This window comes from Acipenser ruthenus, chromosome 16 (genome assembly GCF_902713425.1).
Source record: "Acipenser ruthenus chromosome 16, fAciRut3.2 maternal haplotype, whole genome shotgun sequence".
Lineage (NCBI taxonomy): Eukaryota > Metazoa > Chordata > Actinopteri > Acipenseriformes > Acipenseridae > Acipenser > Acipenser ruthenus.
In genome coordinates this window covers 6,461,578-6,474,396 of record NC_081204.1, presented here as the reverse complement: position 1 = coordinate 6,474,396, position 12,819 = coordinate 6,461,578, and the positions used below count along the sequence as shown (strand labels likewise).

General features: G+C 36.8%; 1 protein-coding gene across 15 annotated transcripts in view; it reads left to right on the top strand.

Annotated features, from left to right (window-relative positions):
• Window positions 1-2,920: 2,920 nt before the first annotated feature.
• LOC117412042 (membrane-associated guanylate kinase, WW and PDZ domain-containing protein 1-like) overlaps window positions 2,921-12,819 on the top strand; it is a 129,339-nt gene continuing 119,440 nt past the window's right edge. For 7 of the 15 annotated variants that reach the window (XM_058988597.1, XM_058988610.1, XM_058988600.1 and 4 more), the window contains exon 1: window positions 2,923-3,830. In XM_058988597.1, coding sequence (XP_058844580.1) covers window positions 3,533-3,830 — 298 coding nt within the window. In that variant the 5' untranslated portion in view covers window positions 2,923-3,532. Of the gene's footprint in view, window positions 3,831-12,819 lie in introns of all 15 variants that reach the window. The other 8 variants (XM_058988607.1, XM_058988606.1, XM_058988604.1 and 5 more) reach the window with 3 other exon arrangements.

Here is a 12,819-nt window from a genome sequence, read left to right as displayed (position 1 = left end):
ACAGTGAAACTCTTATGCAATAGAAGCATGGTCTAGAGAACCTTCCTTTTTAAGGGCTCTAATAACAATGTATTAACTCCAACATGAAACGCATGATTCTATTGTTTTTATTCTCAACTCATGCATTCTTTGTATGCAGGCTGGTCAAATGTGAGAGCTAAAAGAAAGTTCAAAGGTCGAGAATGTTCAGCTTCATTAGGTATTTCTAATGCTGCTGTTTTCTTCTTGTCCCGCAGAAATTATAATACCAATTATAAATGAACATGCTAATTATAATACAGGCAATCTGTTTCACAGCTGGTAAGTCAAATGTGTACAGAACAAAGCAGCCCTGGTTTTGTAATTCCCTGTGTAGACAATGAAAAGGTCACAACCGTAATAATGATTTTAAAATCCGTCGTGGGATTTGTTACCCCAAAATACTTGAATGCGCAAAAAAAAGGCAGAAGTTAGCTTTCACAAATAAGAAAAAAAACACCATTTTATTTTGATGTTAAACATGGAGATGCAACCTGCAACGAATGCAACGGGAAAGAAAAGCCAAGGGATTGTTTACCATTTCAGTCGGAGGGTAAGACAACAGGCAAAGATTTGTATCATCCCAGAAGGAAAAAATAATACTGTACTTAAATGCCAATAACCCTGGCACACTTTGACTGTTAAATGTCAGCAAAACCTCAGGCATTTAGAAGATTTTGATCCCAGTGGAGATCGAGACTTCAAGGTTTTGCTTAGAAGGGTGATTTCAGGTTTAAAGGATCACTGGATTTAATTATCAATTAACAAAATATATCTGTACCCTTATAAAAGTGCACAGCAATATACTGTACCATGGTAAAAAAAAAAAATACCACTGTGAAATCAGTGCTGACAAGCATAGTGCAATGTAAGTGTTTTTTTTTTTATAAAGTGGTCATGTATTATCATTGACCGATGCGGTATATTTATTTCCATCTTTGGATATCCACTGTTTCAAAGTTTTGGTTTAGGAAAGCACTATTGATCAAATACCTCAATTGAAAGTAATACAATTACCCTCTTCAGTTTCTCCCATACCCTTCTCTGTGGTGAGCTATTACCAGGCAAGAGATGTAGCTTCTAATGGATCCTTGGGGAAGGCTTACAGAGGGCTATGCATAAATAGCACATGATTTTTAAGGCTGAAATGGCATCCACTTAATCAAGTTAAAGTGTTCATAGTATATACATTATCCTATAGGAGTTTCCTACAAAGAAAAACATAGAAACCGGTATACAATAACTACTTATACACCACCCTCAGCATGATGCTGAAAAGTAGGACATATATCTGAGTCAGGGTTTATTAAGGCATTTTTTAATTGATACACAAACTGCATTTCATAAATTAACCTCAAGAAAAAAAACAAAAAAAAAACTTCACTGAGAATAAATGTGATTATATATATATATATATATATATATATATATATATATATATATATATATTACATATATATATATACATTATATATATTATGTAAAATATGCATCAAATGCCCCACCGCCAAGCACCACAGACCAGCATAGGCTTTAAATATATTGGTATGGCAAGGTTTAATAGGAGTTACTTTCTTCCTTCCTAGCTTAAGTGCTGATGATATGTGAACCAAAATGCATTTCAATTCCCCCACTGCTGACATAAGTGTTTGTGACAGAGTTCAGTTCATCACAATGAATTCCTTGTCAAATGTCTATAGTCTGCCCCTTGAAACTGAATCTACTTTCTTTTATACATATTTACCAGCAGTTAATATCAGATTTCAGAAAATAATAGATTCAATAATATTTGTGCCATACCAGCTCCCCACGAATCTTGCAGATATAAGAGAAACAGAATCATGCAAGAATGGTTCAGTTACATTTGCTCACCTCTAATTCAATTATATTCTCTGGAAGCTGCCAACTTACATTAAAAGTGCATTCAAAAATGAGAAATTACAAAACCATTGGGAAAGGGAAAAGGAAAGGTATCAGACTCAATCAAACCCTGTCCTATGGTACTTTTTAACCAAACTTAGACACACCCCTGCATTTACAAATTAGCAGAAACTAAATTCATTTTAAAACATATGCACAGAGTGTCTAGGAAGTTTTTTTCTACTGCAGTTTTTGCGATTTTATTTTCACCTAAATTAGCCAGTAAGTAATGGACATGGGTTTAAAAACTTAAAAGATAAAATGCATATACCTGCCACTTAGCCTTAGCAATATTTCCTTTTCAAATGTAAAGCAGCTTGACTCTTCATAATACATCAGCAAACTGCTTGGCGGAATGGGCATATAAATCTACCACTCTCAAAGATGCTATACATGTATTACATTTACTATTAATTTATTATAGTATGTGTTTTACTTTCAAAACAATTTATCCTATAGCAATTACTTAGCAAAGTACTGTATCAATTACTTATCAAAGCACAAGTAAGTTATTATAATACTTCATTTGCACGGATATAACTTGCAGTACACTATGTTTTATATTAAAATATGTATTTATTTATTTATTTATTTATTTATTTATTTATTGATGCATTAAAATATGTATCCAGGATACAATACAATTTACAACTGCCAAAAAGATGACCCTACTTACCCTGTATGATTTTCTAGTTGCTTGAATCATGGGATTGATGCATGTTCATGTGACTGTGGAGACACACACACATAGCGTGTTACTTGGAACAGCTACCCTTCTAACCGCTATACACTGCGCAACCGGGTAACAATTTAATATCACATCATCGATGTAATATTGTATCTATTATATTTAAGTGAATAAACATAAGTGAAAGAGAAAAAAAAACCCAAACATCTATGTATTTCCATGGTATATGTATTTACGGTTACGTTACTGCTTACAGTATTAAATGTCCAGACAGAAATTCCTGGCTTTAGGACCCTGTTATAGGTGCAACCAGGATTTCCCCTTTGGGCTGCGGGAGGGACAGATGACGCATGCGCCCGCTTTACTATCACTAGATTCCGATCGCTGGAACAAACGGACTAGGATGAAATGTAACAAAACAGGCGACAACACTGTACCTGCTTAAAGGAGCCGCTGTCTTAGTGAAACCTCAAATCTACTGAGCGAGTAAGTAAAGAAAACACTTTCCAAGTGGGATTGTTGAAGGAAAACCACAAAACTGAGCTGAAAAACTAAATAAAACTACAGCTGAACAAGTGTGGACTCTTGACGTTAATGAAACCAAAGGAAGCAGGAGTCAGAATAGGATAGCATTGCATAGGATCGACCCAGGGGGATCAAATAGCAAACATGTTATTATAGAAGAGGAAGAGAAAACATGAAAACTGGAAACACATGCGAATGAAAGCGCCTGAAGTGGACCAGCGGATTACCATGGCTTTTTATTTTTATTGTGGAGGATTGTTTGAAAAAAAGTAAAGTTTGCAGCGTTTGATTGTGGAATTGTGTTTCTATGAAACAGCTGATTTTAGCTGTGCCTGTTTCTGCTGGCGGAGCCACCTGTTTTTTGATTCATTTCTAATCACCATGTCCAAAGTGATACAAAAGAAAAACCACTGGACCACCAAAGTTCACGACTGTACGGTTTGCAAAGACGCCGAAGGAGAGCTGAATGTGGGCTTGCTCGGCGGGGCGGAGAATGGAGAGTTTCCTTATGTTGGAGAGGTTAACGAGGATAATGTGGTTTACAAAGACGGGAAATTAACAGAAGGAGACTTGATCCTGGAAGTGGAGGGGCTTGCCGTGTCCGGATTACCCCTCTATGATGTGTTGACAGTGATCAAGAACTGCAAAGGTCCCGTCAGGTTGAAGTGTGTCAGACAAGGTAGGTGATGCAAGCAGTCGACACCCGACATGGTGATGTAAGTCCCATCCACAGCACACACATCCAATCCTCTTTCATGTTTTGCCTCACTGAACTGCTGTTCGATACAGCCAGGGAATGGAGCCAGCGGGCAAAGTGCATTAGAGAGAACGAGCGAAGGATTTTAAAAATGAACGATAAAATATTTACAGCTAAGGCGTATCTAGTGAGACTTTCTATGTATCGTTGTCTCTTGCTGATGTATACAATAAATCTATTATTACGTCATACTGTTCTAAAATGTGAAACTTTATTTTGTTGATTGGTTCAAAATAATTATATGTTACGTGTGGTAATTATTGTGTAACTTGGAAATGACACACACACACACAGCCAGCTCAGGAGTTTCCTCAAACGGAACGTGACATTCCTTTAAACCCATAGATATAATGCACTGTTAATGGTAAATTCTGTATTATCTTCAAATGTTCTTTCTATACTGCTCATGGTTTGTGTTTATGATTAAGTCACTTAAGCATCTTTTGGCAACCTTGCTCATAAGCCTGACATTACTTAGCTAATGCATTTACAGCATTCGGCGAGTTGCATGTCCCTCATGTTTTGTATTAGATCTGTGGTTTCCCCATAAGGAAGGATGCAAATCGAATACAACACACTCACATGTAAACAGGATTTGTAATGAGGAAGACGTATGACAGTAGGCCAGTGGGCCAGTAATCCAGTCTTTGTTCCTGTCTGACACTGCGGAGTAGTGTTGTGATCAACCAAAACCTCTTCAATTTGTTACTGTTATTACATACAGTTATTACATTTTTTTAAAGCAGATTATACATCTAAGAAGCTAGTGTGAATAGACAGTTTATGGAAAAAGCACAAAAGCAGCTCAAGAGGTCCTTCAGGGGTTTCTTTCACAAGTATCTCAGTGGCACTGAAGCCACTGCTTTTGCTATTACCCAGTGATTTGTTTTGAAAATCTTTTCAATATTCTTTTGGTTACAACATTTGGCTTTCATTATGTCATCAAACTGGTAACTGAAGTAAACAAAAATGATATTGGAATACCATATCAATTGATAGTCATATCAGTATTTGACAGAAGAAGACTGCAGTACTTTACACAACCTAGGGTCAGTTGTCATTAACCTGGTACTAAATACACATGTTTAGAAAGCTGGCACCCATTTTGAGCGTTACACTGCAAGTAATTATGACTGTGCAATCACATGGCAGCCACATTTCATTATAATGCTATAAGGGGACAATCTAATGATGGGATTCAAAACGGGGGGGGGGGGGGGGAGTGTGTTAGCAAGAGTGTCCTTACTCTTCCAATTTAGTTTTCTTTTATAGTACTTAATAAATTGGCAAATAATAAAAAGAAAACACAGACAGACTTTAAGTCAAACAAGTATTTCAAAAATTTCATTCAGTTGACGTTGAATGTGATCACTTGGGGTCTCGGTACATTGTCATATGATAAAGAAACTCAAAAGTTGTAATACAAGTTAAATGGGAGTATGTGCTGTATTCATAATCAGTTTTTTTTTCTCCTGAGGTGTATAATAGCAGTTGCTTTTGCTGTTGAACTATATCTCATACCCTCAAACTGTCAGTCAGCTGGAGTGCTCAGTGTGTGCAGATGCTTTGGTCTTACTATATATATATATATATATATATATATATATATATATATATAATATATATATATACACACATACATACATACATATATACATATATACATACATACATACATAGAGAAGATGCGGCTGCTAAATCTGAAATGACGAATGCTGTGTATTGCCAGCACTTGGATAAACAAACTAACAGCATCACCATTTCTCTTCCTATGCTTCAGTAGAGCCCATATATTTACCTGCAATGAAAAGAGACTGATAATTGAGATTGTATTGTTTCTTAATTGGCTGCTTTATATATTGAGTGGTCCTCCTTGTAAGGAATCCTAATACAATCTCTTCTAGTGGATTTACAAACATATCGTTAACTTGTTTTCTGCTTGTTTTGAGCGGCTGACTTGTCAGTCTTTTTTATCTGTTCAGTTTAACATTTTACTGGTGATAACATGTTCTGAAACAGTATTTGCCATGTCAGTGAAAGAGGAACTCAAGAGAATAACTGACTTTACAGAGCCAAAATGATGTCTAAAAAAAGTATGTACAGTAACAACAGTGTGTGTTTACCCTTCCACGACAGGTCATTTATTTTACTTTGTTTTAATGTCACCAAGTATGCTTGAGCACACTATTGAATTTATAATGTGCAAGACATTAACTTTCTGCCCTTCCTAATCCTGTTTTGCTGGGGTGAGTTCCAGCACACATGCACTGTTGGGTTTCGGTTCAGCGTATGTTGAATCGTACTTCAAGCTTTGTTAATTGCATGCCACAATGCAGACAATGAGCTTTTACATACAGTGCATTCTTTATTGATTTGTATTCGTTTGTTCTGTGTGTGTCTTAATGAAGTTTGCTAATCCATGACTGAAAAGGCAGACGGGTCCTGAAGAGGTTTCTCTCTACAGTGTAACCTCTCAATTTTGTCTTGTGACTGCCATATTTAGGTGCACTTGCTTATTGTGGAGATGTCAAACTGCCTTTTAAACACCTGACTTTCTTATTGGGCATGCTTTTATTAAACTCTGAAGATGGTTAAAAAAACTATTAAACTTAAAAGAACTACTGATCTTGAGAACATGTTGTAACACCTCCCAATGTATTCCTAATTGAGTTGGAGATTCCCAGACTGTTCCCACTTTCTGTCTGTTTCCATGGCAGTCACCCAGGCTCCTTGCGGTACACAAGCACACAATTCTCACATTTCAAAGTGTACATCGTAAGGGAACCTATTTGGATTTTCCACATTTTCTTCTTAGGATGTGTTGAAAATTCTCTTTCACTGGAAATGTAATTTCATACAGTAATGTTAGGTGGAAAATGTAAAATAGTTGTAATAAAATAAATAAATTTTGTGATACCTTCATTTTTTTAACCTAAATTAAATAAGTAATGCCTTAATATTACAACATGGGGGAGAATGCGGCCCAAAACTATTATTATTTTAGCATTCCCTTTATTTAGCAGACGCCTTTATCCAAGGCGACTTACAGAGACTAGGGTGTGTGAACTATGCATCAGCTGCAGAGTCACTTACAAATACGGCTCACCCGAAAGACGGAGCACAAGGAGGTTAAGTGACTTGCTCAGAGTCACACAATGAGTCAGTGGCTGAGGTGGGATTTGAACCGGGGACCTCCTGGTTACAAGCCCTTTTCTTTAACCACTGGACCACACTGCCTCCTATTTTCAATCCCCTATTTACAACAAGGAAATACAAAAATGGAATAAAACAAATGCCACCATATTCACTCTGTATTTACTGTTGCTGTATAACTCAACTCGTATTTGTAATCTAAGGTAGCAACCCAAATTCCCCCATCTGCCAATGTGAACAAACATGCTAGAAAGACTTGATCGATCTATCTATCTATCTATCTATCTATCTATCTATCTATCTATCTATCTATCTATCTATCTATATCAGCCATGTATACACAGTGTTACTGTCATAGACAGAAAATGGAACTTGAAACAAAACGTCTGAAAGAGTTCAGCTGGCTTGCTTCGCTGTCTCCCCTGGCATTATCCTCCCTTTGTATTTATCAAACCAGGTTGCTGAGGAGGTGGAAAAACAATGAAGCACGTTGCTTAGCAGGGATTACTTGTCTTTACAGTAGGCAAGGCAGTCATGCTGTGTAAACACCAAGCAATATTACACTCCTAGCCAGTGGTGTAGTAGTAAATATAAAAGTGGGTAAACGCCCCTGTTTGGTGGAGTTGAACAGATAGATTAAACAGTTAAACATGAACAGATACATTGTTATTGGCCCTAAGCCAACCAGAGCCACCCATACAGTCCTTTACCGTTTCAGATGCTGTTCACCTGAACAGCCACAGAGCCGACGCTGCACTTCACTGAACAGTTCTGTGAGCGTCCTTTCATGGGCTAGGATGAAGGCTACTAGCACCGCCCTGCAGGTCCAGTGTGCCTAACAACATAACATTAACAGAACATAAACAACCAGTCATACTCGCTCACACACGCACACACACACTCAGAACACACAGTCCAGTAGCCACGCCCCCCTGCTCACACCACAGTTCTAACTGAGCGTGCTCAGCTGTCAGTCTAGCGCCCAGCAACGCAACACAGACACTCACTGTTAAAATATCTTGTCTTTAATCCAGGATTTGCATATCACAGGAGAGCAGAAATGAGTAAACTCCGTATCCCTTATATGAGAAGTGGGTAAACGCTATATTGCCAAATTAAAAGTGAGTAAACGCCGTTTACCTGTGTATACCCTCGACTACACCACTGCTCCTAGCCTCGTATAGATCTTTGGGATTGCATTTGTTTATAATCCTATGCATATTTATAACCTTTCAGGTACTGAGCAATTATTGTAGAATGATGTAATAATATTTAGTTTTTACTGCAAAGATGGATGATAAGTTCTATTTCCCACAAGAAATCACAGAGGCTTTTTAAATACCCAGAGCAAACATAATGGTCCCAGTTGAAGCAGTCAGAAGCAATTCCATGCATAAAAAATGCATTTTATACTGAAGCTGAAAAAAAAAAAAAACATGCTGAGATGAAATCAGCTGTCAAATTGAACATTATATTAAGACATTACTGCACCTCGAGGGGAGATCTTTAATGTGATGCTCACATTGTAGGCAGATTGTAATAAGATGGAATAATAACCCCCTCGTTGCTTGCTTTTTGGCTTTCTTTAGAACTCTGTGGCCCATTTTGATCCTTAGGGTATGTTCACTTTTTATATGTGTATTGCACAAAATAAAAATAGTTCAAATTGAATTTTGAAGATGAACCATCCATTCAGCTTTGTAAACAGCAGCTACAGACACACATACTATACAGCTTCTGGAATCTGGAAACAAATTATCATTAGCCAGTAAATTCTGTCAAACTTTACTTCCTTATTGAATACATTTATTTGGTGTCCTAGTCCCGTTTCTTTTAAGCCAGTGATGTAAGATTGTGTACTTGGGAGACTTTTTTCCAGTACCTTTATAATTATAATCTTACACATGCCCTTGGGCCTCATTACAAGCTGTACATCTCATTACATCCAAGGTTTTGTCATCCCCCACCACCCACCCCTGCCCTGCTTGGTCTGACTGCACAGTTCTAGATTTTAAAATAATATAAAACCTGAGGATGTAGAAATTCCTCTTGGTCCTGGATTAAGTACATATTCAAGCACTGTGTTTTACCAAATAGCACTGCAGTGCAGATATGGAGGTGCAATCATTTTTCTTTTACTATACCCTGCAACACAATTGTGATGAAACGTGCTCAAGTAATGGTGTTGTGAATATCAGTCTGGGATGTCTGTATGTCACATGTAGTGATTTACTTGTTTAAATAATGTTAAGGTGCTGGTTTAAAGAAGAGCCAGCCTAGTTACAGGAGTTTGTGTTAAGATTGCACCGCTCTGTAAATCATTTTGCCAGGCTGATGGGAGCAGCAGCTTCCCATTCAAAGCACAAGCTGCCTCCCGCGTTCTCTGTCTTGCAGATGGATGGATATCTGCTTTTCTATCACCATGGCGCACTGCAGGAACCTCTGGTGTCATACTAGAAAGTGTCTCTGCAGTTCTGCAGGAATGCACATCAGTCAAGAAAAAAGCTCTTTTACAATTTGCCATCAAAATTGTATTTATTAATGCAATTCAGCATTGTAAGAAAGTAACAGCCCCTTGGAGAGTTGAAGAGTTTAATGTTTTTGTTCTATATTAAAGGGTACATAAGGACCTTTTTATTTTATTGTGTTACATGTTCCCGTGTGATGCTACAACTATTTACGTAAGGTGTGTGTATTTTTTATAAATCAGTGTAATTGTGTGACGTGTGGTTTACTGTGTGCAATTATGTTGCCTTTTGATCCCACCTACAGTTTATTAAATATATATTTTTAATATAGAGGTCATAAAGTGTATACGCTGCTACAGGAACTCTTTTGAGTCATATCCCCAATTCCCAGGATTGCTTATATAACACAGAAAGAACACACCCTCAGCCATTCCTTGATGGCATAACTCCTTACCCTTAGCCTTCAGTGTATTGTGACCCCAGATCTGATGCCAACCTGGTTCTGCCTAAACAGGTTTGTTGACAGAGCAGTGGAAAAAAAAAGAGCTGAATATGGCCTTGTAACTGCTGTGTTGTCACAGGCCCTGTTGTGTCATGTGTTTACACAGCTAGTAACTCTGCTACAGGGGGCTGTGAAACATTCCCCATTATGACAGTGTGCATGTATAATGTTTACCTGGCAATGTGGCACATGCAGGGTTTTTTTTGGTCATTTTATAACACTTTATTTATTCATTATTTATTAATTAATTTGTGTCTGTAAACTATTAAGTACAGTTTTGTCATTCAATTTGCAACATTTTTTTTTGTCATCTAACAAATACTAAGCACATTTTCCTAAACCCTTTTTAGTGTGCAGCTTGGCTAAAGGGGGTTTATCAGTGACCGTTTGATAAACATCACAGACACGGCAAACAAAAAGCTTCTCAGTGGGTCAGACAAGTACAATTGAAAAAATACAAGGTTTATTGTCGGTAGTACTGTATGTGAGGGAATGCATATGTTTCAACAATTGTTAATCGCAACACGTGCACTGCAGTTATATTATCTGCAGTTCAGCTCCAAGTAACAAAATGAAATAGCTTAATTTTATGTGCCCTGTTTTGAAGCAAGTGTAAAGGAATATTTTAATTCAGGATTAGAATGGTTGTAACAGTACACAAACTAGCAGTAAACTATGCTCAACACATTTCACTGCTCTTGCAGCGCAGTAAAACTCTCATTGTAGTGCACAAAGTATACCGTTATTAGGATTTCTTTTTACATGTGCATTTGAGTGTATGTAATAGCAGCCTTCTTGCAGTAATGTAAGGCCTTAACTCAGTGATTAAATCCTTTGGCCATTCCCGTATTCCTCTTCATACAAGTTAAAACAATATGCATCTTTCTCTGGGAGGTCAAAATATATTTTTCTGTAATAAAATGTTAAATGTTAGTAAAGTTGTTCTGATGATGATACAGTAAAGACTATCCTGGTTGTATCTTGGAATAGTTGTAACTTTTAGCAGGCTGTAATGACATGTGAGAAAGTTAATGTAGCTGTTTTTAAAAGTTAGCAAATAATTAGTTCTTATTTCTGTTACATTTTGTTTTAAAAACAATTAAACAAACAAAATGATATGATGTAGCTCAAAATTAAAAACAAACAAACAAACAAAAAAAACAAGTGTGTATGGCAGGGTTCCAGTTTCAGTAAGAAAACCAAAGCTGTTACAATACTTCTGCATTGTCAAAACCATCTTGTTGAGCAACATGTTATTACACCCTATTATGTTAATTAAGTTCAGGCGTTATAGGTGTACTTTATTGTAACATTTGCCCTTCAGTACATTGTTGTTGGTAGAAGCCCAAGATGATGCAGAGTGCACTGAATTCCTAACATTGTTTAAAAAGGTGAAGCAATTTTCTGGAATTACAGCAATGCACACTGTAGATTCTTCATTTCAGTTGCAGTGTAGGTTTAGTAACTAATCCTTAATCAAGTTCTGTTTTACAAGTTCTGCAGTTTTAACCGTGCTGACTTTACTCTTATCTATTTTAACTAAATACAGAGATGTAGAAATGAAGGCTTTTAAAATCAAATAGAAGAGCATTAACCCATTAAAGCCCACTGTTAAAGCCTTTTGTATTATTTAAATAGACACATTCTTAAACCCATTAGCCAGTTTTAAACAAAGAAAAAAGGAATTTGCAGGCATGAATCTCCCAGCTGATTAATGGTAACTCTACCAAGCTAAATAGCTCTTTTGAGATTCGTTTGTGGATAGTTACATTTGAAAAATTTCTAAGGTTATAGATTTTATTATGTTTTACTATGGGAGGAATGTCTTCAGTTTATTTTTATTTACTTTTTTTTAGGAAAAAGGCATGCATTCTTCTTTTGAAACAATCACTGCTTTTAATAAAAGACTTGGACCTGGTACCATGGGGAAGAGGAAAAACAAACTAACAATCAAAACCACAAACCCTGCTGAGAGTATTATACTGTGCCTGCCCCAGCAGCTGGCCTCTGTTTCAGTATAGTTGACAACACCGGAATGGAAATGCACATTGTGCATATATACTATTTCATGTAATAGATGCTTTGGATTCATGCTACTGCTAATTACCTTCTTTGTAATTCATTTCTTTATGTTTTGAGTTCTACATGTCCAGGTAAAATAAGCAAGGTGTTGTCAATCTTAAACAGTGTTTTAGTGTCAGTGGCCAAAACATATTTATTTTATTTCTAGACAGTGTGCTTGTGAAGGTTGAATCCAAAGTAAATGGATAAACTGGAAAAAGACACACCACTGACAGAGAATGCACTTCTGTTTTGTTTTCATGTGGGGATACGGTACATCACAAAAACAATAGACCTCGCTGTCTCAATACTGCAGTACTGAGGCCGGTGAGTAATTAAGTGTGAGCAACAAATGTTCCCTTGCTTTCAAAAGTTACCAGGCCGGTCAAACTGTAATAACACTGGCTAGGAATGAAAAATCCTGAAGGAGTCCACTTGACGGTACAGATGATCTATAGTCACACCAATGAAACACAAAAACAAGAAATAAAATACTGTACACTGGAGAAAACAGTTACATGGGTATGCTAGTGTAGGAGTAAAAAAGCCCACCACTTTTAAAACGTATCCCTTATGGCCTGTAAATGGAGGACTTTAAATGAAGCCAGGCTGTTTTTTATTGAGAGTATTGATTTTAATTATCTGAAAGAAGGGAGGTTTAACAAACACGGGAACCTCATTTAATATAAGGTGGTGACAGCATAATATACAGAATATTATTTATTGT